Here is a 26,546-nt window from a genome sequence, read left to right on the forward strand (position 1 = left end):
TTCCAACAATTGTTTACATACAGATTATTTTACTTATAATTCACTATCACAATTCCAGTGGGTCAGAAGTTTACATACATTAAGTTGACTGTGCCTTTAAACAGCTTGGAAAATTCCATAAAATTATGTCATTGCTTTAGAAGCTTCTGATAGACTAATTGACATCATTTGAGTCAATTGGAGGTGTACCTGTGAATGTATTTCAAGGCCTACCTTCAAACTCAGTGCCTCTTTGCCTGACATCATGGGGAAAATCTAAAGAAATCAGCCAAGGCCTCAGAAAAAAATGTAGACTGGTTCATCCTTAGGAGCAATTTCCAAACGCCTGAAGGTACCACGTTGATCTGTACAAACAATAGTACGCAAGTATAAACGCCATGGGACCAACCATCATACCGCTCAGGAAGGAGACGCGTTCTGTCTCCTAGAAATGATCATACTTTGGTGTGAAAAGTGCAAATCAATCCAAGAACAACAGCAAAGGACCTTGTGAAGTTTCTATATCCACAGTAAAACGAGTCCTATATCGAAATAACCTGAAAGGCTGCTCAGCAAGGAAGAAGCCACTGCTCCAAATCCGCCATTAAAAAGCCAGTCTACGGTTTGCAAATGCACATGGGGACAAAGATCGTACATTTTGGAGAAATGTCCTCTGGTCTAATGAAACAACTGTTTGGCCATAATGACCATCGTTATGTTTGGAGGAAAAAGGGGGATGCTTGCAAGCCGAAGAACACCATCCCAACCGTGAAGCAGAGGTTAGTAGTATCATGTTGTGGGGGTGCTTTGCTGCAGGAGGGACTTATAGATGGCATTTTGGAGGTAATTTTGCAGGGCTCTGGCAGTGCTCCTCCTGCTCAAAGGCGGAGGTAGCGGTCCTGCTGCTGGGTTGTTGCCCTCCTACTGCCTCCTCTACGTCTCCTGATGTACTGGCCTGTCTCCTGGTAGCGCCTCCATGCTCTGGACACTACGCTGACAGACACAGCAAACCTTCTTGCCACAGCTCGCATTGATGTGCCATCCTGGATGAGCTGCACTACCTGAGCCACTTGTGGGTTGTAGACTCCGTCTCATGCTACCACTAGAGTGAGAGCACCGCCAGCATTCAAAAGTGACCAAAACATCAGCCAGGAAGCATAGGAACTGAGATGTGGTCTGTGGTCACCACCTGCAGAATCACTCCTTTATTGGGGGTGTCTTGCTAATTGCCTATAATTTCCACCTTTTGTCTATTCCATTTGCACAACAGCATGTGAAATTTATTGTCAATCAGTGTTGCTTCCTAAGTTGACAGTTTGATTTCACAGAAGTGTGATTGACTTGGAGTTACATTGTGTTGTTTAAGTGTTCCCTTTATTTTTTTGAGCAGTGTATATATATATACACTACCGTTCAAAGGTTTGGGCTCACTTAGAAATGTCCTTGTTATCCATGAAAACATACATGAAATGAGTTGCAAAATGAATCGGAAATATAGTCAAGACGTTGACAAGGTTATAAATAATGATTTTTAATTGAAATAATAATTGTGTCCTTCAAACTTTGCTTTCGTCAAAGAATCGTCCATTTGCAGCAATTACGGCCTTGCAGACCTTTTGGTATTCTAGTTGTCAATTTGTTGAGGTAATCTGAAGAGATTTCCCCCCATGCTTCCTGAAGCACCTCCCACAAGTTGGATTGGCTTGATTGGCACATCTTACATACTATACGGTCAAGCTGCTCCTACAATAGCTCAATAGGGTTGAGATCCGGTGACTGTGCTGGCCACTCCATTATATACAGAATACCAGCTGACAGCTTCTTCCCTAAATAGTTCTTGCATAGTTTGGAGCTGTGCTTTGGGTCATTGTCCTGTTGTAGGAGGAAATTGGCTCCAATTAAGCGCCGTCCACAAGGTATGGCATGGCGTTGCAAAATGGAGTGATAGCCTTCCTTCAAGATCCCTTTTACCCTGTACAACTCTCCCACAATACCACCACCAAAGCACCCCCAGACCATCACATTGCCCCCACCATGCTTGACAGATGGCGTCAAGCACTCCTCCAGCATCTTTTCATTATTTCTGTGTCTCACGAATGTCCTAATTTGTGATCCGAACACCTCAAACTTAGATTCGTCTGTCCACAACACTTTTTTCCAATCTTCCTCTGCCCAGTGTCTGTGTACTTTTGCCCACCTTAATCATTTCTTTTTATTGGCCAGTCTGAGATATGGCTTTTTATTTGCAACTCTGCCTAGAAGGCCAGCATCCCCGAGTCGCCTCTTCACTGTTGACGTTGAGACTGGTGTTTTGCGGGTACTATTTAATGAAGCTGCCAGTTGAGGACTTGTGAGGCATCTGTTTCTCTAACTAGACACTAGTAATGTACTTGTCCTCTTGCTCAGTTGTGCAACGGGGCCTTCCACTCCTCTTTCTATTCTGGTTAGGGCCAGTTTGCCTTGTCTTTCTGATCAATTTCATGTTTTTTTAATGGGCAATAATGTTGCTTTTCTTCCAAAAACAAGGACATTTCTAATGACCCCAAACTTTTGAATGGTAGTGTATATTAGGTTGATTAAATGGTAGAAAAAGTATCTTCCCTTTTTCCTCTGCTTTTCGCTTCCTTTCTTCGTCTGTCCTACGCATTGCCCCACCTTCACGTGGAATGCTAATTTCAGTCTGACTAACCTTCCAGTGCAAAGCAATGTATCGAATGTTCATTTTCCCTTGTAGCTTGTTTGCCATTGACTGTTTTATCTATTGAAATGTAGCAGCCCCTTCTGCCAGTAGAGTGACTGAAATGTGTTGTTTTTCTCCTCATAGGGCCACTGTAGAGGAGGTGGAGGGGGATGTCGGGGAACTGGAGTCCAAACTTGACAAGGTGAGTAGGGTCTAGTTTTTGAGTAGGCTTGGGCGGTATACCGTACATACAGGGGTATTTAGAAATAGCCACAGGATGGTTTTTCAAAACTATTTATTTGTAACGCTCGTCGTTGGAATGAGAAGAGGAGGACCAATGCGCAGCGTGGTAAGTATCCATTTTAATAAGAATACTTGAACAATGAACAAAAACAATAAACTGACAAACGACCGAGACAGTTCCGTATGGTGAAACACAGGCACAGAAAATAACCACCCACAAAACACAAAGAAAAACAGGCTACCTAAATATGGCTCCCAATCAGAGACAACGACTGACACCTGCCTCTGATTGGGAACCATACTAGGCCAAACACAGAAACAGACAACCTAGACATACAACATAGAATGCCCACCCCCATCACACCCTGACCAAACAAAACATAGAAACATACAAAGCAATCTATGGTCAGGGCTTGACATTATTTTAAGTTTTTTAAATATATTAGAATATTTGTTGCTAGCCTACTTAGTCAACTTGGGCAATATGTTAAGAGATAAATCTGATTGCATACTTCATTTCAACTGTTACTTTGTTTTACATTATAAAGCTTACCGTAGTTCCTCAGAACAGATGAGCCAGTCAGGTGTTTATTTTTAAATAGTCCAGCTGTGTATTTGGTTTAACTTGCTAGTTAGCTAATTAATTGGCCGAATCAATAAGGAGTTGTTTTGTGTTTTTAGCGGCTCCTTGTGTACTAATACGGTACTACCATAAATCCTGGGATGAGGGAAGGACAGTATGACGATATGAACATTCGGATACCGCCCAACCCTAGTTTGGAGCAATGATGATGGAAATCCTATTGTTTGCATTATGAACCACTCCCTGTTTATAAAAACCCTGTGTCTCGGTCCCCTATAACTGGCCTGAGATCAGTACGAGATCACACCGAGTGAGGGGGTGAGAGTCAAGAGAGGTGTGATGAAATCCCACTGGTAGGTCTATAAAGACCCTGTAGCCAGTCACTGGAGTATCTCAATGGTTTGTTGGTGGAATTGACTTATTTTTTGCAAGTTCACTCACTGATCCTGGATCTCCTGTGATTGCCACTGCATTTTTCTAGTCTCCCACCCTTTGGTCATCATGTATCGGACTCATTCCATACCCTGGTGTCACTTCCCTGTTGCGTTGTAGTGGAAGGATCTGCTCCAGATGGGTTTGGTGTGACAGCAGGGTGGAGGGTGCCTTGAAGAGGAGGCTAAAGTTCAGTCTTTTCTTAGAAACTAAGCCTTGCCATTGAGATAGAGAAAGCCCTCCACACAGCCAAGTTGAATATTAAAACAACACAGGCTTTATTGGGCCAATATTAACTCTCTTGAAGCACATTTCCCCTTGAATGTAAAGTAAATACACTTCAGACAATAACATCACCTCATTCCGATAATTTACTATGGTGAAATTGTCTAAATCAGGGATGGGCAATTGGCGTACCCGTTTTGTAGCCCCGCGGACCAATAAAACATTTACAAAACGTTTTTTTGGGGGGGACTCAGTCGGGGTCTCATCTGTACTGTTACACAAGGTGCAATTTCAAATTTGGTTGTGCATCAGCAGTCACTTAAATAGCCCATGTCAGCAATTGTTTTTTTTTGATTGGTAATATAATAATAATAATGGTCTAGTGGCCAGCTATCTAAACATGTAATAAGCATGGTTGAATTACCGACCGGGGTGGGGCCCATTTGATAATTAGTTATCATATTTAAAACTGCAAACATTTGCCTCCACCCTGTGACAAAATGTGTAGAATTGCAGGAAATGAAGCACGTGAAAGCTGGGGACCTCTTTAAAATAGTGGCCAGTCAACTCTGTTTTCACACACGATTGCGCAATGACTGGGATTATCAGAACATATGTTTCGCTAAGCTCTGTAGGCTTGGGCGCTCCAACACTGTTGCAGGTGTCCTATGCGCTTAGTTATTTGGTCACATTAGTTTTGATACAAACCTTATCAAAACATATAGGCCTATGGGCTAGGCTACATGAAACATGCGACTATGATTTTGAATATAGGCCATCAAAACTATTGTTTTCTCATGCAATTGCATAGCCTATAGAAATGTTGAGCATTATGGGCTTATAGGATCACTTATTTCAGTCCATACATCAACCAGCTATGAGGAGCTGGCTCTTGCTGCGCAACAGGTTACCCTATATTCCGCTCAAACTCTAAATGCCAGTGTTCTCATGAAGGTTTGAATTTCTATTTCATTTGCATTGATGTCAGAGTGATTAGAGGGACAATGGAGCACTGAGCACCAGGCCATTAGCAACTGGTCATTAGCAAGTTGGGTAAGCTACTAATGACCATCAGCGGCATCAGAGCTCGGTTTTGGAAAAGCCTAGTTACCGTGACTCAACGGTCAGGTGGAATTTGACTGCGGGCATGACTCGTGACTGCAGGTGTGGAGGTAACGTAACGACCCTATTTGTGAGCAGCAGTCAATGATGGCAGTAAGGGAAGTGAGCAGCTTTCTTCAGGGGGAAAATGTTAACTAAGCAAAGGTATCAGAAGTGTCCTTGAAAATTAGGCATATAGCCTGTCCAATTTCACCTTAAACTACAGAATCTCAACTGAAGTCTCTCGCTTTTGGTCATAGACCCTGTCATGGAGTGAGGCTGTTTCTCGTAAGCACTAAAGCTATCAGACAGACCATAGCGGAACATTTAGCCTCTCCGCTTCCTTGCTTACTCTTGTGTAGGAGTGCATGGATAAAGTCCAGGGTGTGTTTGTGGGATTACTTAACATTGAATTATGTCTGCCCCCAATGAGTCAGAAAAAAGTGTTAAATGTAGAGGGTTGCTTGTTAGCCTAATTACTGGTAGCTGGTTTCTGGTGAAGTCATGTTTCCCCAAGCAAACAGCTGTTTCATTTTCAAACCTCTGAATTGTTTTGTTTATGTACCAAACTGCTATCTTTTGTCAGGAACAAATTTCCAGTGTTAGAACACAGAACAGTGTCTTAAAGGGATGGCATGGAAAGCAAGCACTATTTCATCCATTAATCACTTCTGTCATCCCTCTCTCTCTCCTCTCTAGCTGGTGAAGCTATGCATCGGGATGATCGATGCCGGCAAGGCCTACAACACTGCCAATAAACAGTTTGTCAATGGAATCCGCGAGCTCGCTGCAAGCTCCACCAAAGATGAAGTCATTGAGGTAAAAGAGCTACAGTAACCTAGCTTGAGCGTCGCAAGTCAAAACTGACCGTTTATATTGTTAGAAAACCGCTGGTGTCCTCAACTATGTTCCTTTAGGCTTGTGGGGCTCCTCTGTTATTTTCTCACACGCATTTCCGCTCCTTCTTTGTATACTTCCTGGGTCTGAAGTTCAGCCACAGTGCATTTTTCTGAAAGAATGTCCCTATTGTTGAAGAATTCTCCCTGAAGGCACCATTGTTGCTCAAATGGCTAAAGCGGCGTAGCAGCACACGAGCAGGGTATTCAACCGGGGTCTGCGGAGGTACTGCAGGGGTCTGCGGGAAAAATTATTCATAAAAAAAAAAATTGTCTTCTTTCTAATGATGTGAACTTTATTTCTAAACTCCTAATATTGAGCAAATTACACTCATTGGAGTCTATGACACAGGCTTTGAAAAAGCACCCACGAGTACAGGGCACGGCAAAGCTTTCTTGACGTGGCCATACATTTTTGCCAACAAATGGCCCACCTTTGTTTAACTAGTTAAACGGCTGCTTTTAGCGTCAATATGTTTGAATATACATTTTTCTAGCTAATAGGCTATGTTCCAATTATGTGGGGAGGCCAAAATAATGAAACTATCTACCAAATCTGTTCATTTTAAAATGTTGATTACTTCTCCTTGCCATTATCATTTATCAGATAAGATGTGAAAATTCTTAACGCTTAACATGGGGGTCCCTGGGCAAGAAAAGTTTGAAGACCCCTGCACTAGAGCATTTCCTCATACACATACCTCAGTCACTGTTAGTAGGTTTTACTAGTCTGGAATTCAGTGTTTATTATACCCTGTCACTCATAACGGTGTGTGTCGTGTGTCTGAGATGGTGTGACTAGTTCATACAATAGGACTATTTTACATTGATGGATAGGTGTATCATTTATGGATAATACATTTTACGCTGAGACTGATGTTTTACATAGAATTGTTCTATCCCATGTGTCTGTACATATTTATTTACTTTATCTTTTATTTTACACTTTTCTTTTTCCTCCCACAGTCCAGTCTCACAAAGTTTGCCGAGAGTCTGCAGGAGATGATCAACTATCACACGGTAAGGCGACATTTGATGTGAAACAGAACTTGGTGTGCTATACAGTACCTTTTTATGTTTTACACTGATTTTACACTGATCACACTGTTTTGTCACTGATCTACACACAATAACCCATAATGTCAAAGTGGAATTATGTTTTTAGAAATGTTACAAATGAATAACAATTTAAAGCTGAGATGTCTTGAGTCAATACGTATTCAACCCTTTTGTTATGGCAAGCCTAAATACGTTCAGGAGTAAAAATGGACTTAACAAGTCACATAATAAGTTGTATGGACTCACTCTGTGTGCAATAATAGTGTTTAACATGATTTTTAAATTACCCTGTTCCCCACACATACAATTATGTGTAAGGTCCCTCAGTCGAGCAGTGAATGTCAAGCACAGATTCACCCACAAAGACCTGGGAGGTTTTCCAATGGTTCGCAAAGAAGGGCACCTATTGGTAGATGGGTTAAAAAAAAGGCAGACAAGGCCTCCCGGGTGGCGCAGTGGTCCAAGGCACTGCATCGTAATGCTAGCTGTGCCACCAGAGACTCTGGGTTCGAGCCCAGGCTCTGTCGCAGCCGGCCGCGACCGGGAGGTCCATGGGGCGACGCACAATTGGCCTAGCGTCGTCCGGGTTAGGGAGGGTTTGGCCGGTAGGGATATCCTTGTCTCATCGCGCACTAGCGACTCTTGTGGCGGGCTGAGGGCAGTGCACGCTGACCAGGTCGCTAGGTGTACGGTGTTTCCTCCGACACATTGGTGCGGCTGGCTTCCGGGTTGGATGCGCGCTGTGTTAAGAAGCAGTGCAGCTTGGTTGGGTTGTGTTTCGGGGGACGCATGGCTCTCGAACTTCGTCTCTCCCGAGCCCGTAAGGGAGTTGTAGCGATGAGACAAGACAGTAACTACTAACAATTGGATACCACAAAATTGGGGAGAAAAAGGGGGTTTAAAAAAAAGGCAGACATTGAATATCCCTTTGAGCATGGTGCAATTATTACACTTTGGATGGTGTATCAATACACCCAATCATGAAAAAGATACAGGCGTCCTTCCTAACTCAGTTGCCGGAGAGGAAGGAAACTGCTCAGGGATTTCACCATGAGGCCAAGGGTGATTTTAAAACAGTTGGAGTTTAATGGCTGTGATAGAAACCTGAGGATGGATCAACAACATTTGTTACTCCACAATACTAGCATAAATGACATAGTGAAAAGAAGGAAGCCTGTGCAGAATACAAATATGACTTAACATGGATCCTGTTTGCAATAAGACACTAATACTGCAAAAAATATGGCAAATAAATTTTACTTTTTGTCAAGAATAAAAAATATTTTGGGCAAATCCAACACAATACATAACTGAGTACCACTCTTAATATTTTCAAGCACGGTGATGGCTGCATCATGTTATGGGTATACTCCTCATCGGCAAGGTGTCGTGGCAGAATCAGATTTAGCTAAGTAACAGATAGATAAGATGTTATTTTCATCATATGCTTGTGAGATACTTGTCATTAGAATCTTCTGAGCTAGGGATTGGTAACTTGGGGCCAGAGAGGGGAGAGGTCAGGCTTGTCTTCATATGTCAATGTATCTGTTAAACCATGTGGTGCTAAGTAGAATATTAGAAGGGGAGGAGGACAGAGTGGAATGTTGGTTTCTTATGGGAACGTTGTTTGTAACTATTCCTAAACCATGGGATGGAGTTATTAATTGGGAAACCAGTTAGTTATCTCATACAATGTCTGTACGCCAGTCGCTCCCTACTTTTCTCATAGGGGGAAGGAGTTTGGCCGTGTTTGGAACCATTGTATGTCCCCTCTGAGGTTGCCCTTATCTTGACCTAGTATTTGACCTAAGGGGCTCACTGTCTGATTTTGAGTTTGTCCAGGTTTGGGAGTATCTAGAAATGACAATTGATATATGCCATTGGATGAGGTAATGTTTTGGTAGACAGTGAAGTATCAAGCATGAGATTTAAACCTTGTCTTGGGAGATCAAACTGAACGATGATTTATAGCTGATGCTGTCTAGCGATAGGATACTCCTCTTTCGGGTAAAGGCTTCTTTGTAAGTTGAGAGGGGTGTATCTTGGCTATAAATGAAACTAAGAATTGTTTTGTAAGCACTCTCAGAGAATTCATTTATAGACACTGAATTGATCTGAGAGTCATTAAAGGGCTTTGGTGAAGCTTGTATATATATTAAAGATGGAATATATAATTTAACTCTGACTTGTGTGTGGTTGGCTCTCTCTCTCTCTCTCTCTATTGAGTAATACAGGAAATTACCACGACAAAGGACTAGGATGGTTTTTTTGGGATAAAAATAAACGGAATAGCGCTAAGCACAGTCAAACTCCTAGAGGAAAACTTGGTTCAGTCTGCTTTTTAACAGAAACTGGGAGACATATTCACCTTTTAGCAGGACAATAGCCTAAAACACAAGGCTAAATATACACTGCAGTTACTTACCAAGACGTCATTGTATGTTCCTGAGTGGCCTAGTTACAGTGTTGACTTAAATCGGCTTGAAAATCTATGGCAAAACTTGAAAATGGCGGTCTAGCAATGTTCAACAATCAACTTGACCGAGCTTGAAGAATTTTTCAAAGAATGTGCAAATATTAAACAATCAGGTGTGAAGTTCGTACAGACTTACCCAGAAAGACTCACAGCTGTAATCGCTGTGCAAAGGTGATTCTAACATGTATTGACTCTGGGTTGAATACTCATCTAATCAAGATATATTAATGTTTTAATTCCCCCAAAATGTTTGTTTCTTCCACTTTGATGTTAGAGGATTTTGTGGAGATTGTTGAAATAAAAAACAGTTAAATCCATTTTAATCCCACTTTGTAACACAACAAAATGTGGAAAAAGTCAAGGGGTATGAATACTCTCTGAAGGCACTGTACATGATATACAGCAGGTTTTATTGACTAAACTAAACACGCACTTGTATCGTCTTTGGCTTGTGTGTCTAACCCAAAGACCACAAATGTCCAGTTAAGCAGTGTTTTCCACAACTACATAAAGTAGCCTGATACCTACCCCCCCGCCTTCTACTGCCTTGATTCCATCTGAAATACACAGCGAAAATGATTGAATACTGGGGCTCAGTCATGGTCTCAACTTAATGTTGAGTTAGAATAGTAGAATACACAAGGTGCAATTTCTGAAATGTGGTTATGCATCAGCAGTTTTGTTATGTCAGTCACTAATAGTCATTCAATTAGCCCATGTCAGCTAAAATGTTTTAGATTGGTAAGTTGGTATAGCCAGCTATTTAAACTAGTATTAATCATGGTCAAATGACTGACCGGTGGGCTCCCCTTGATTTTCTTTAGTTTCTCTCACTCCGATATCAAATTCAAAACTGCAAACATTCGACACCCTATGGCAAAATGAGTAGAATTGCCGGAAATTAACAAAAACTAGATTTTTTTTCTCTCTCTGCTATTGAGGGGGACCACTAAAATGTTTTGCTCACAAGATCCCCCTGACCCCCCCAATTTTTTTTTACTAAGGGCCCCATAAAGGCTAGGGCAGGCTGACTGCATGTGTGGGTATGGATGTGGGTACGCAGACCCGCGAGCCACTGCGGCCCCTCATTATGAGTTCAGAGTTTTTGTGACCCCCACCTCCATCAAAGTTGCCCATCCCTGATTTAGTTGATTCCTTAAGGTCAATAAACGCTTGAATATTGTTGAATTCTGTCTTAATGCCTGTATTCCGTGAGGTCCCTAATTATCTTATTTGTACTAGAATGRGGGGGGGGGGGGGTACTGCTAAGCTATATGCAATTGTTTTAAGAAGGTCATACCAAGGGTAATTTTGCTATTAGAGTTTGAATTATAAGACCCCTTGAAATTTCAAAAAACAAATGTATATATATTTTTTTACCTATAATTTTTATTTGGGCTTACCGCTATTAGCCCATACAAACGCATTGAATAACAGATTCATAAATAATAATTCAAATATAAAAAGAAAGTCTGTTCTGAAGTGTCTGTCCTATATCTGAGAGATATGAGAAATATCAGGAAACGTATTATTATTATTTTTTGTATTTTACCCCCTTTTTCTCCCCAATTTCTTGATATCCAATTGCAATCTTGGCTCATCGCTGCAACTCCCCAATGGTCTCGGGAGAGCCGAAGGTCGAGTCATGCGTCCTCCCGAAACATGACCCGCCAAACCGCACTTCTTAACACACACCCGCTTAACTCGGAAGCCAGCTTCACCAATGTGTCGGAGGAAACACTGTTCAACTGACAACCGAAGTCAACCTGCAGGCGCCCGGCCCACCACAAGGAATCGCTAGAGCGCGATGATCCAAGTAAAGCCCCCCCCCGGCCTATTTTTTATTTGTAGATGTATTTAACCCCTTATTTTAGTCACTAAACAGTCTCCATATATATATATACTTCCATAAATTATTTTCAACTGGAGATTCAGACTGGACTTGAAAGACTTGTGGGCGTCCTAGAGCAAGACAACCGACATGTTTATGAGAGTCTCACCTTTCCACAGAGGGTTCATATTAGTGTGTAGCCCAAACTGTTCGGACACTACAGACAAAAGTTGGCAGATTGGCTGCCAGTCCCAAGACGCTATCATGTTGGTGAGATTCTCATCTTTCCATAGAGGGGTAATTTATTTTTGTTAAAAAATGTAATTTTTAAATTTATTTAACCATTATTTAACTAAGCAAGTCAGTTAAGAGCAAATTCTTATTTTCAATGACGGCCTACCCCGGCCAAACCCGGACGACGCTGGGCCAATTGTCTATAGAACTCCCAATCACAGCCGGATGTGATACAGCCTGCATTTGAACCAGAATCTCTTGCACTGAGATGCAGTGCCTCGGACCGCTGCACCACTCGGAAGTCCGAGTAGGCCAAACCGTTCGGATGCTACGCACAATTTTGTTAGAAGACAGATTTTCAGGATGTCTCATGGTCTGACAAACACCGCTCTAGCTCTGTCACCTTTCACCACAGATGTGGAAGTGCGACATAGTGCGATTGAGACGTATCCAAAGCAAAAAACATATCAGGTTATTAAGGGATTTTAAAAAATTGTGCTAATTAGATTTCTGCAGGGGTGCAGACTTCGACCTTAGGGGATTAATATTATCACTATGCTAATGTCAACATGAACAGAGTGCCCCATGGTGGGGTTATGGTATTGGCAGGTATAATGTACGGACAATGAACACAACTGCATTTTATCGATGGCAATTTGAATGCCCAGAGATATGTGACAAGATCCTGAGGCCCATTATCATGCCATTCATCCACCGCCATCACCTCATGTATCAGCATGATAATGCACGACCCCATGTTGCAAGGTTCTGTACACAATTCCTGGAAGCTGAAAATGTCCCAGTTCTTCCATGGCCTGCATACTCACCAGACATGTCACCCATTGAGCATGTTTGGGATGTTCTGGATCGACTTGTAAGACAGTGTGTTCCAGTTTCCGTCAACATCCAGAAACTTCGCACATCCATTGAAGAGGAGTGGGACAACATTCCGTAGGCCACAATCAACAGCCTGATGAACTTGATGCCGAAAGAGATGTGTTGCGCTGCATGAGGCAAATGGTGGTCACGCCAGATACTGACTGGTTTTCTGATCCACTACCTATTTTTAAGGTATTTGACCAACAGATCAGTGGCGGTCAGTGTCTTTTTAGATGAGGGTGAATTATCTTTTTTTTTTATGAGCATGGTCTTATTTCGGTTACAGCATATTGGATGACTGTCATTCTAATTCCATTCACCCAGCTCAATGTAACATCGATAGGTTTAGGCTACTACGTGATACTTGAATTTTCCCTATATCCATCATGAGGTTGCTACAACCTAGCCTATGAATGAATGTAGGTGCACAGGTCGAGAAATTTGAGTAATCAAGGTAATTATCTAGCTGATCTAGGGTGTAATCATTAGTCCAACAGTTGCAAACAAGAGCCGGCTACACCATGGTGTTACCCTACAGAGTGCTGTTCAGGATACTGTAGGCCTTCATTGCAAAACTGTGTGTTTTAATCAATTATTTGGGGATGTACTATATTTAGTATAGCTTTATTTAAAAAAGGATAACTCTTAATATCTGTCTTCCCAGTCAAGTGACATCCATAGATTAGGGCCTAATGAATTTATTTCAGTTGACTGATTTCCTTATATGTAACTCAATAAAATCTTAGAAATTGTTGCATGTTGTATTTATATTTTTGTTCAGTATAAGTATTAGCTTTTAAAACCATTAAATCTGTTTTATTTTATATTTTGGACCAGAGTGAGGCTATCGCTCCAGTAGCCTACCTATGCATTGAGGAGGATTCACTACCTTCATCGAATGTTTTCATTATTTGTCTGCAGATAGGGGCCAAAAGGCCTACCAGCTTATCAGCCGTTTCCAGCTTCAATAGTCATTTACAACATTAACAATGTCTACACTGTATTTCTGATCAATTTGATGTTATGTTAATGGACTAAAAAAATTGCTTTTCTTTCAAAAACGAGGACATTTCTAAGTGACCCCAAACTTTTGAACGGTAGTGTACATCAATTTGTTTTATGTTTTCTCTAAATAAGCATGGTTGTACAATCAAACAGTCAGCAGTAATGAAATTAATTCAGGGCTTGTGAAGTTATACCTAGGCTAAATATAAGCCTTCCACAACCACAAGACCCACTAATAATTTTATAATTTTTTTCAAAATAGTTTAACCTGTTTTGTATTGCAATCACTGATCTGGCTTTCAAGTCTATGAAAATGCCCTTTTTTGATACAAATTTAGCTAGAACCATGCATAATGTACATTCACTAATAATGACTAACTTCTTGTAGCAAGCATTAGGCTATAGAATATTAACACAGGTCTCATCAACAATTTTTCAAGCCCATGTGCTAGTGATTAGCCAGCTAATCTTTATATTTCAATTGTAGCCAACTTTGATCTATTTGCTAGCGAACCAGTTTGAACAGTTGAATTGTTATGAAAACACCTTTTGTCTGTCTCCAACTGTTTGAAAAGTATGTTAGCCTGTCCACTATGTTCAGATGTTGAAATCAAATGGCCTACCTTATTTCTCTTGAATGAGATCGAGCTGCCAAATCCGAATATAATTGTGTTTATGCTTATTGCACATTTTTTAAAACACAGACTAGACAGCTAATATAACAGTCTTTGTCGCGTACCGCTAGCAGCATTTTAGCCAACCTTAGCATTCAGTCATTTTCCAGAATCAATGTTCATTGATACTCTCGTTTTAGTAGTGTCTGCTCTGCGTGCAATTTGAGTAGTTGGGACATATAAACAGGGTATTGTTAGAAAAGTCAACTTTCCCTTCTATTACAGCGTGTCAATGGGTTTTGGTGTCCATATGACTGATTCTGTGGGACCGAACCTCAAATGCAAATGTCAGAGAGGAAGATGTCATCTCTCAACTTTGTTGGCGTCAGAGGCAAGGGGTGGGGCTTGGTGTGTGTGTAAACCATAGAGGAAGTGGCGACGCTAAAATCTGTCCAAAATAAGGCTAATGCATTTCTATGGGCTTTTTTTGGACCTACAGTAAGTTTGTCGCCTGCCTTCCTACCTTTGGGACAACGACTCCAATTGTTAGGGCGATGACGTCCATCTCATCATTATATACTGTTCTCTGGTGTAAATGGGAAGGTGCACAAAGGAGCGAAGGAGACGAGACCAAAAATAAAATACAACATGAGAACAAGCGGACTTCAATCATGAAAAATAACAAAATGTTGATTCTTGCGATACAGGCATTTGGAATATCACGCAAAAACATACATTCATATTAATTGAATTAATTTGATATATCGCCCGGCCTTACGTCAAACCAACAGTGTTTCCCTGTCATCGCTCACTTTGTGACTGTCAGGCGCATGTCCTATCAATAGATCGCTAGAAGATGCATATCGTTCATTCTAGCGGGAGAGCCTCTCTGACTGACTTTTTTTTCCTGACTTGCGAATTGTAAAATGTTTAATTTTAAGTGGATTTAATTTAAGTGGAAGAAGTACCTGGCTGAAAATGTGTGTTACTGGCTTTATAGCCAACAGCCGGCGCTAGTCTAAAACACTGGTTAAGTGTCCAGTGGGTGCTTTTAAGAGTGGGACATTACATTTTTTTGTAATTTTTTGGAAAAGCAGAAATGCCCAAACCATAACCAAATCTTGCTCCAAATGTATAACCACATGTAATCTGGAACAAGCTTCCTGCCTTCTCTCAAAGACCTCCCCAGCCCTTTCTGTTCAAGACTCCATAGTCCCTTCTTAGTGTCCTACCCCCTTTCTCCCCATACCCTTAAACCCCATCAGGGTAGTGCAGAGCCTGTGACTCAACACTGGAGACCTCCCTAGACCCATTTTAGTGTCCTACTCCTTAAACTAAAGGGTCTGAGACTGACTCAACATTGGAGACCTCCCTAGTCCCTTCTTAGTGTCCTAAGTCCTTTGTTAAAACTTGTAATATTCATCTGTATGCAGACAATACTGTTATGTATGCCATTGCCCCAACTGTAGACCAGGCGTTAGAGCTGCAATCTGACTTTGCCTTACAAAATGCCCTAGTTGGTTTAAAACTTGTACTTAATGTGGGCAAGACTAAATATATGTTTTCTAATTCTCGCAAAAATGTTTCAGATGGACTACATATTTATTAATTGAATGGTTCTCCCATCGATTGGGTTCCCCCCTATAAATATCAGAGCTTTTGGATTGACAAGGATTTAACGCCTAAAAAAAACGTACTGATGGGTTAGTTAAAAAGCAAAGATTTAAAGTGGGCTTATTTTAATTTGATTTTTTTTACAGGAAGCATATTGTACAGTCAATTTTCTGCCAGTACTTGACTATGGTGATGTAACGGATGTGAAATGGCTATCTAGTTAGCGGTGGTGCGCGCCAATAGCCTTTCAATCGGTGACGTCACTTGCTCTGAGACCTTGAAGTAGTGGTTCCCCTTGCTCTGCAAGGGCCGCGGCTTTTGTGGAGCGATGGGTAACGATGCTTCGTGGGTGACTGTTGTTGATGTGTGCAGAGGGTCCCTGGTGTGCGCCCAGGTCGGGGCGAGGGGACGGACTAAAGTTAAACTGTTACAGTGACACCATTACCAGAATGCAGCAGCCACTACTCTTAAACCTCTGGATGCCGTCTACCATAGCACCCTTCGCTTTATCACAGGTGACATTTTTAATACTCATCACTGCATCCTGTGTATAAAGGTTGGCTGGTCCTCATTTAAAGTCCCATAGATCACTTCACTATTCCCTTTTTGTTTCCGTGTTACCTAACTTCATTGTTGAAGTATGAAAAATCAGTTACCGATCCCGTTCACAGGGTTGGTTACCCCTTGAGGTTCCTCGGGTAAATCCGCTTTTAGTTTTAATGCGCCTCACTGCTGGAACAACTTGCAAAACTCATTACAATTAGATGTTCAGGTGCTACTCAGGCAGTTTAGGGTGTTTAATTGAGGACCTAGTAGCTGAGGACTGTAACTGTCATACATTTTGTGTTTTGTATTGATTGCTGTTTTGTTTTACATTATATTGGTTGTTGTATTGTTGTGATCAGGGCACCATTGGGAATGAGACCATGGACTCAATGGGTTTTCCCTGAATAAATAAATAATAATAATACATTTAAAAAACCACGCTTCCTTAACCCTAGAGCCCTCAAACTCAACTCTGAACCTCGAAGCCAGTTCCACTGCATTTTTGAAATGTTCCCCTCTAATCAGGGACTAATATAGGCATGGAACACCAGGTGAGTGCAATTAGAACAGGGAGAACATAACACCAGCAGGCTCCGAACCTCGTAGGGTAAGAGTTGAATACCCCTGCCCTAACGTCTGAGACCGTGACTCATCACTGGAGAGACCTCCCTAGTCCCTTCTTAGTGTCCTTCTTCCTCTCTATACTCCCTAAACCCCTGAGGGCCACAGATCTAAGACCGTGACTCAACACTGGAGACTGCAGTGAGATCAGCTGACTGATGGTTATAGTTTGCCATTCAGCGTTAACTCGAGCACATGATCCTTTAAGCACAGAGCCGAATCTGTTTGTCACCAGAGCACAGTCATATTGTCTGGCCCTGCATCAGCAGGCTTAACACCATGAGGGCTTCAACGTCGACGTCTCTGATGCTAATTTGGCTGGCTGTCTGTTTGAAGGAGGTAGAAGTTTTATGAGTCTGTGGCCTCTAACTAGTGAGAATGAACACAGCAGCACAGCATGTCATTATTGAGCTGAAACCAGTAGGCTGTTGTGCTGGTGTGCATTAAAAAAGTACTCCTGAAAGGTACAAAGTCAGCCCGATCTATGCTGATTTTTTTATGTGTTTTGTGAGCCCACCTTTGAAGTAAAAGTACACACCCTGGTTTGAGGTGCTAACTTGCAGAACACACACACCATTCCCTGTAAAGAAATTTGTTTCATACATACTTCAGCTTGTAATAATTAAAATGCGAAAAGCTTGTGACTGTTACCCGGTTGCATAAAGTACTAATCAGTCATGTTTCTCTGCTTTATAGATTTTGTTTGACCAGGCCCAGCGATCAGTCAAGACCCAGCTTCTAACTTTTGTGAAGGAGTAAGTAGGTCGAAATGAATGCTCCCTCACCATATCACTGCTAGTTGTATTCTTATTGTACACAATAACAATGGACAGTGTCTCTATTCAACATTCAAATGATTTGTGATAGATCATGGTCTAGGACTAAAATAACTAAGGAAGGAAATGACATAAATAAATTCACACAGCACAACAGCACAAGGAGGAATCTCAGTCACACAAACAGCACATGAATATGTATAAGGCGATCGGCGGCAGTGTATCCGATACGATAAAGGATGGGATGAGACACGGTCTGCGACGCAATGTGGAATACTATATTATTTGCTCACTATTAAAGGTTGTGTAAAAGTACAGCTTCTAAATGTTTCCTAACCTATTAGCTAATGCACCCACATTTTCCCAGACAGTTTGCGTAAGAGTTTAAGCCTGCAGGGAAACCTCATTTGTTTCATTATGCAGGATTAGCCCGCTGCCTCAGCCTTTGCTCACACCACACACGGGCTAAACTCCTACATCAGCATTCTGCCCTATAAATGAAGAGCTCAAAAGCATGTTCCCAAACAATTACTCACTCCTTCTGTGATCCAAAGGTGACTTTATTTCACTCAAGCAGTACAAGCCAACGAACAAGATGTGGGCACTTGAGTTTAAGTAGTGTCCTTTGTCCCTCCGTTTGGAGTAAATAGTGTCCTCATATCTGTGCCAATTCTTTCTAAATGTACAATTCACATTGCGAACACTAGCAAATGATTCAAGTTTGAACATTGAGTTCCACTTGGAAGTTGTGTCAGGGTGCATGTGAGGCAAATTTCCAAATGGTCGTTAATTGCTTTGTCAAATGATACTGTACTTGCTGGTTACAAATCACCCCCAAAGCCTTTTGTAGACACATTTGTGAGAGAAATTAGATTTTTTAGGGCAATAGCTTCCCTTTAGTCATATACCTAATAAACTGAGAAGACCTTTAAATAGACATAGACGATATACTTATTCCTCTAATGATTGACATTAACTAGATTGTTTGTTCAATGTTTCCCATTTCTTCTTTCCGGCTTTGTGAGTGGCTTCATTCCACTCACAAAGGCGATAATAAGAAATGGGATCCTTGCTTCTTGCTTACCTGTATTTGGACGATTATGCCATTGTAGCCACTTGCTCTGGTTGTTTTTCAAACCGTGTAAAAACCACAAAACCTTCTCTATACAACTTGTACATCCAAAACATGACTACAAAGAAACAATTGAATGCCAACGAGAGAAAGGTCTATACACCTGGATTTGAAGTTTCCAAATTAGATAAAGTACATTTGTATTAGATTGACAAAGATTTAGCGGAGGTGTGACTTCCTCATTATCATACCTACTTCTTACTTATGTTTCACCTCCCGCCCTTAGGGACCTACGTAAGTTCAAAGAGTCCAAGAAGCAGTTTGACAAGGTGAGCGAGGAGAAGGAGGCGGCGCTGACTAAGAATGCCCAGGTGCCGCGCAACAAGCAGCACGAGGTGGAGGAGGCCACCAACATCCTGACGGCCACACGCAAGTGCTTCCGCCACATCGTCCTCGACTATGTCCTTCAGGTACAGATCCAGGAACAGCTTACTTTAGAAATCCTTAACTTGACCTTTAGAGAGTAAACATCCTTAAACTGACCTCAGATCAATTTCTTAGCAACATTGGGGTGCATGTTTTTGTTTCAGCCCTGCTCTAAAACTTGGTTCAGCTAATCAAGATTTTGCTGAGCAGTTGATTGATTTAATCAGGTGTGACAGTGTTAGTCTGGAACACTAGACCGTACTCTCCAGGACTAGGGTTGGTGACCCCTATTGTTCAGTAGCATTTTACGTATGTTGAGTGGTCTGGCACAAGGGTGAGCTTACCCCCCATTCCAATGTTAAACTTCTTTAAGCATCTTTGATGAAAGGCTGTAGCCTGAAAATAAAGGCCAGCTATCAATTCTGTCCATACAATGCCATACAGACCCTGTTTGGAGGCTTTAACACTTGGGTATATTGCGTCTACAGGTCCAACACCAACAGAGTAATTTTCACAGAGCCTCAGTCTATTTTTCTTCCGATAGATACCAAAGTGTTATATGCCTTTATTTCATACTATTCTGAAGTTCCTGGCTTGTCAAACCCATATGGCTCTACAGTTTGTGCTATGTTCCCCCGATGGCTAAGCTGACCTTTCACAATGGAGAGTACAGTCATGTATACAGCCGTACCTTCATTGCCTGGTCTTCTCCTGGGCTGCTGTAATGTTGATGAATGGGCCATGTTGTCTGATAAGGGGGCCAGGCAGCTTAGCATTAGCTATGGCTTGGGTTTCATAGTGTTGCTGTGAATGGGGAAGTGGACTGCATTTACTAGCACATAGGGTTGCACATTTTGGGGAATATTCAGAGGTGGAAACTTTCCGTGGGAATTAACAGGAATATATGGGAATTAACGGGAATATATGGGAATTAACAGAAATATATGCAAATTAATATTCATACCGTTTAAATGTAGATATTTTTGCATTGGATATATTTACCATATCATATGGAGACAGAAACATAAACATTTTACCCTATCAGAAGTAGACATAATTGCAAATTATTAAATACTTCCAACAGAAGAAGAATTCTTTTTTTTGCGAATTTAACTTTAATTAAATGAGGTGACTCGTCACATGGGATGATTTCACTGAACAACAAAAGAAAGGGAATATTGAATGATCCCCAATGATCCATTGCATCTCACAAAAAACATTTTCAACATACATCTATAAAATTATAGTCTAGAAACTAAAGCTTTGGTTGTCTTCCTCTCAGGCTTCCATGTCTTCTCCCTGGACCTCCTCAATGTCCACCTCTTGAACATCAGACTCTGAGGCCTCATCTGCACTGTCACTTTCCAACCTTGTTGAGGATGGCTAGTTGTCAGGCTCAAAAAGCCAAAAATTTGCCCGGTTGGCCACCAATTTTTCAACCCTTATATTGGTCAGCCTGTTGCGTGCTTTGGTGTGTGTGTTCCCAAACAAGGACCAGTTGCGTTCTGAGGCGGCTGATGTTGGTGGGATTTGAAGGATGATGGAGGCAACGGGGGAAAGAGCCTCAGATCCACAAAGTCCCTTCCACCAGGTGGCTGATGAGATATGTTGGCACGACTGCCATATTGCATCTCGATCCCAAAGCCTTTGCTTGGAAGTGTACTTCGCCAGACTGCCAAGAACCTTACCTTCATCCAGGCCAAGGTGGCGAGACACAGTAGTGATGACACCATAGGCCTTGTTGATCTCTGCACCAGACAGGGTGCTTTTGCCAGCATACTTGGGGTCCAACATGTACGCTGCAGCGTGTATGGGCTTCAGGCAGAAGTCTTCATTCTTTTTGATGTATTTCAGAACTGCATTTTCCTCTGCTTGGAGCAACAGTGAAGTGGGCAGGGCAGTACGGATTTCTTCTCTTACATCTGCAAGCAGAGTCTGAACATCAGACAGGATGGCATTGTCTCCCTCAATCCGTCCAATGGCTACTGCTATAGGTTTCAGGAGTTCCCGGCTGCTTACCACTCACTCCCAAAATACATCATCCAGGAGGATCCTCTTGATGGGGCTGTCCATATCGGCAGACTGTGATATGGCCATTTCTTGGAGAGACTCCTTTCCCTCCAGGAGACTGTCAAACAAGATGACAACACTACCCCAACGGGTGTTGCTGGGCAGCTTCAATGTGGTGCTCTTATTCTTCTCACTTTGCTTGGTGAGGTAGATTGCTGCTATAACTTGATGACCCTTCACATACCTAACCATTTCCTTGACTCTCTTGTAGAGTGTATCCATTGTTTTCAGTGCCATGATGTTCTTGAGGAGTAGATTCAATGCATGAGCAGCACAGCCAATGGGTGTGATGTCTCCTCCACTTTAGACCAAGCAGCCTTCATGTTCGCAGCATTGTTTGTCACCAGTGAAAATACCTTCTGTGGTCCAAGGTCATTGATGACTGCCTTCAGCTCATCCTCAATGTAGAGACCGGTGTATCTGTTGTCCCGTGTGTCTGTGCTCTTGTAGAATACTGGTTGAGGGGTGGAGATTATGTTGCTAATTATTCCTTGCCCACGAACATTTGACCACCCATCAGAGATGATTGCAATACAGTCTGCTTTCTCTATGATTTGCTTGACCTTCATTTGAACTCTGTTGAACTCTGTATCCAGCAAATGAGTAGATCAAGCAGGTCTGGTTGGAGAAGTGTATGCTGGGCGAAGAATATTCAGAAATCTCTTCCAATACACATTGCCTGTGAGCATCAGAGGTCAGCATTTCTCTGACTACATTCCTCCATTGAGTCAAAGAATCTTCTGATTCCAAGAGGACCATGAGCTGTTGCTATCGTTAAGGTGTCTGATTCATCATTTTCACCTCGAATTGAAGTAGAGGGCCTTTTGTCAGAGGTTGCTTGTTGTGAGCGCTGAGGGAACTTTATGCACTTGGCCAGATGATTCTGCATCTTTGTTGCATTCTTCACATATTATTTGGCACAGTATTTGCAATGTACACAGCTTTTCCTTCATTAGCTGCAGTGAAATGTCTCCACACATCAGATAGTGCCCCTGGCATTTTCCTGTAATGATTCGAAAAAATATTGTTAAAAAAACCCAAATACAATACCATGCACAGATAAATAGTTAAGCAGTTAGATTAAACAACTCCTTTGTAATAATAAAAAATAAAAACGAAACATGTATGGAAACAGGTGAATTAACACTCTTCAGTTAGCAGGCTCAAGCAAGCTAAACCCCACATGGTAGTAAAAACTAACTAGCAGAAATTGTTAACAAGTTAAAAATTATTTAAACAGATTTTGCTGTAGGCTACTGTTTACTAGTTAACAAAAACTAATGTATCGCATATAAAATACACTGCTCAAAAAAATAAAGGGAACACTTAAACAACACAATGTAACTCCAAGTCAATCACACTTCTGTGAAATCAAACTGTCCACTTAGGAAGCAACACTGATTGACAATAAATTTCACATGCTGCTGTGCAAATGGAATAGACAACAGGTTGAAAATTATAGGCAATTAGCAAGACACCCCCAATAAAGGAGTGGTTCTGCAGGTGGTGACCACAGACCACTTCTCAGTTCCTATGCTTCCTGGCTGATGTTTTGTCACTTTTGAATGCTGGGGTGCTTTCACTCTAGTGGTAGCATGAGACGGAGTCTACAACCCACACAAGTGGCTCAGGTAGTGCAGCTCATCCAGGATAGCACATCAATGCGAGCTGTGGCAAGAAGGTTTGCTGTGTCTGTCAGCGTAGTGTCCAGAGCATGGAGGCGCTACCAGGAGACAGGCCAGTACATCATGAGACGTGGAGGAGGCCAACAACCCAGCAGCAGGACCGCTACCTCCGCCTTTGTGCAAGGAGGAGCACTGCAGAGCCCTGCAAAATGACTCCCAGCAGGCCACAAATGTGCATGTGTCTGCTCAAACGGTCAGAAACAGACTCCATGAGGGTGGTATGAGGGCCCGACGTCCACAGGTGGGGGTTGTGCTTACAGCCCAACACCGTGCAGGACGTTTGGCATTTGCCAGAGAACACCAAGATTGGCAAAATCGCCACTGGCGCCTCGTGCTCTTCACAGATGAAAGCAGGTTCACACTGAGCACATGTGGCAGACGTGACAGAGTCTGGAGACGCCGTGGAGAACGTTCTGCTGCCTGCAACATCCTCCAGCATGACCGGTTTGGCGGTGGGTCAGTCATGGTGTGGGGTGGCATTTCTTTGGGGGGCCGCACAGCCCTCCATGTGCTTGCCAGAGGTAGCCTGACTGCCATTAGGTACCGAGATGAGATCCTCAGACCCCTTGTGAGACCATATGCTGTGCGGTTGGCCCTGGGTTCCTCCTAATGCAAGACAATGCTAGACTTTATGTGGCTGGAGTGTGTCAGCAGTTCCTGCAAGAGGAAGGCATTGATGCTATGGACTGGCCCGCCCGTTCCCCAGACCTGAATCCAATTGAGCACATCTGGGACATCATGTCTCGCTCCATCCACCAACGCCACGTTACACCACAGACTGTCCAGGAGTTGGCGGATGCTTTAGTCCAGGTCTGGGAGGAGATCCCTCAGGAGACTATCCGCCACCTCATCAGGAGCATGCCCAGGCGTTGTAGGGAGGTCATACAGGCACGTGGAGGCCACACACACTACTGAGCCTCATTTTGACTTGTTTTAAGGACATTACATCAAAGTTGGATCAGCCTGTAGTGTGGTTTTCCACTTTAATTTTGAGTGTGACTCCAAATCCAGACCTCCATGGGTTGATAAATTTGATTTCCATTGATCATTTTTGTGTGATTTTGTTGTCAGCACATTCAACTATGTAAAGAAAAAAGTATTTAATAAGAATATTTCATTCATTCAGATCTAGGATGTGTTATTTTAGTGTTCCTTTATTTTTTTGAGCAGTGTATATACATTTTTTTTTATATATTTCAAGGGGTCTTAAAATTCAAACTCTAATAGCAAAATTACCCTTGGTATACCTTCTTAAAACAATTGCATATAGCTTAGCAGTACCCCCCCCCCCCCCCCATTCTAGTACAAATAAGATAATTAGGGACCTCACGGAATACAGGCATTAAGACAGAATTCACAAATATTCAAGCGTTTATTGACCTTAAGGAATCAACTAAATCAGGGATGGGCAACTTTGATGGAGGTGGGGGTCACAAAAACTCTGAACTCATAATGAGGGGCCGCAGTGGCTCGCGGGTCTGCGTACCCACATCCATACCCACACATGCAGTCAGCCTGCCCTAGCCTTTATGGGGCCTTAGTAAAAAAAATTGGGGGGGTCAGGGGGATCTTGTGAGCAAAACATTTTAGTGGTCCCCTCAATAGCAGAGAGAGAAAAAAAATCTAGTTTTTGTTAATTTCCGGCAATTCTACTCATTTTGCCATAGGGTGTCGAATGTTTGCAGTTTTGAATTTGATATCGGAGTGAGAGAAACTAAAGAAAATCAAGGGGAGCCCACCGGTCAGTCATTTGACCATGATTAATACTAGTTTAAATAGCTGGCTATACCAACTTACCAATCTAAAACATTTTAGCTGACATGGGCTAATTGAATGACTATTAGTGACTGACATAACAAACTGCTGATGCACAACCACATTTCAGAAATTGCACTTTGTGTATTCTACTATTCTAACTCTCAACATTAAGTTGAGACCATGACTGAGTGTGACTCCAAATCCAGACCTCCATGGGTTGATACATTTGATTTCCATTGATGATTTTTGTTGATTTTGTTGTCAGCACATTCAACTATGTAAAGAAAAAAGTATTTAATAAGAATATTTCATTCATTCAGATCTAGGATGTGTTATTTTAGTGTTCCCTTTATTTTTTTGAGCAGTGTATATTCACCCTACCCCATATTGTAATCAAAACTTACCAGAAAGCATGTAGTCCTTGGCTCAGACAGTAGTAGTGTGGGCTCAATAACATCTCATTAGTGTGCAAGATCTTGAGAATCAGCTGTACATGTGATGGAAGAGTGCACTACACATCTGATGGAAGAATGCATGCATGGGGTTGCAATTCCATTGAATTGGGGATAGTTTAACCATAATATGCCACAAGACCTAGAATTGCCTTATGTGTATCCCACAAAAAACGTTCACTTTTATAAGCTAGATTTGTCGATGAATTCAAGCAAAATTCCCCAAATTCCAGGGCTTAACTCCCCATGGAAAATTTTCGGAAAATTTACTGGAAAGTGTCCGACCCTTTGCAACCCTACTAGCACGCACGTTTTACAATAACAGCATGTTGTTCTTTTCCACACGAGAGTCAGCAGCATGTCTCCAACTTCTTCCTTAGCAGCTATAATGGAACATTTAGATGTTTACCAATTGACACGGACACAGTTCTTTAAGTTGCTCAATGTCCTCTCTACTGCCCAGTCTGAAAACAACCTTCCACTGGTCTCAAACCCTTCAGCTTTTGCAGATGTATGAAAGAAAGTAAACGCAATAGTAGAAGCGAGGAGAGTAGAATTGAGTAGATGCAATAAACCTATCCCATTCCTAGGGCCTGCTTCTACCTATCCAGTTCCTACCACATCTACAGTGATGTAGTTCTGGCTAATTATACACTATTCATGATGCCCATTTAATGGGAACCAATGAACTTTAAATGCATTTGAAGTTCATTGGTGTGAACTAGGATGAGTATTTGATTCGATCATTTCACTAGTACAGTGCTCTCTTTTTCTCATATACACACGCGCTCACACACAGTGGTGACCCAATCTAACTGAGCTTTTCTTTCTACCCACACAGATCAATGTACTCCAGTCTAAGAGAAGATCGGAAATCCTCAAATCGGTAAATATTGTTTTCTATGAAAATAACCATATGAACTTAACTGTTGTTCCCATGTCTTTTGCCTCGTGTACGACGACTCTGATTGGTACGTTCCTGTCCGTAGATGCTGTCCTTCATGTACGCCCACCTGACCTTCTTCCACCAGGGTTACGACCTCTTCAGTGAACTACAACCTCTCATGAAACAGCTGGGGGGACAGGTAGGCCTTTAACCCTTTTTTTCTCCCATTAAACTGTAACTGTATCTCCACCTGGCCCATCCAAACGCATAGTGGTTCTTAAACCTCTCCTCGGGGATCTCCAGATGTTTTACAATTCACCTAGGGCTTGATGATTCGTCAAGGGCTTGATGATGATAAGTTGCCAAGTTGAATCAGGTGTGCTAGCTCTGGGGGGATCCCCGA

General features: G+C 42.1%; 1 protein-coding gene across 2 annotated transcripts in view; it reads left to right on the forward strand.

The window, feature by feature from the left end:
* Window positions 1–26,546, forward strand: part of LOC111975682 (arf-GAP with coiled-coil, ANK repeat and PH domain-containing protein 2) — a 91,198-nt gene that overhangs the window by 19,181 nt on the left and 45,471 nt on the right. For both annotated transcript variants that reach the window (XM_070447460.1, XM_024004189.2), the window contains exons 2-8: window positions 2,804–2,861; window positions 5,943–6,062; window positions 7,106–7,159; window positions 17,715–17,773; window positions 19,153–19,336; window positions 26,099–26,143; window positions 26,247–26,342. In XM_070447460.1, coding sequence (XP_070303561.1) covers window positions 2,804–2,861; window positions 5,943–6,062; window positions 7,106–7,159; window positions 17,715–17,773; window positions 19,153–19,336; window positions 26,099–26,143; window positions 26,247–26,342 — 616 coding nt within the window. The remainder of the gene's footprint in view (window positions 1–2,803; window positions 2,862–5,942; window positions 6,063–7,105; window positions 7,160–17,714; window positions 17,774–19,152; window positions 19,337–26,098; window positions 26,144–26,246; window positions 26,343–26,546) is intronic.

Source organism: Salvelinus sp. IW2-2015, linkage group LG16 (assembly GCF_002910315.2).
Source record: "Salvelinus sp. IW2-2015 linkage group LG16, ASM291031v2, whole genome shotgun sequence".
NCBI classification, from domain to species: Eukaryota; Metazoa; Chordata; class Actinopteri; order Salmoniformes; family Salmonidae; genus Salvelinus; species Salvelinus sp. IW2-2015.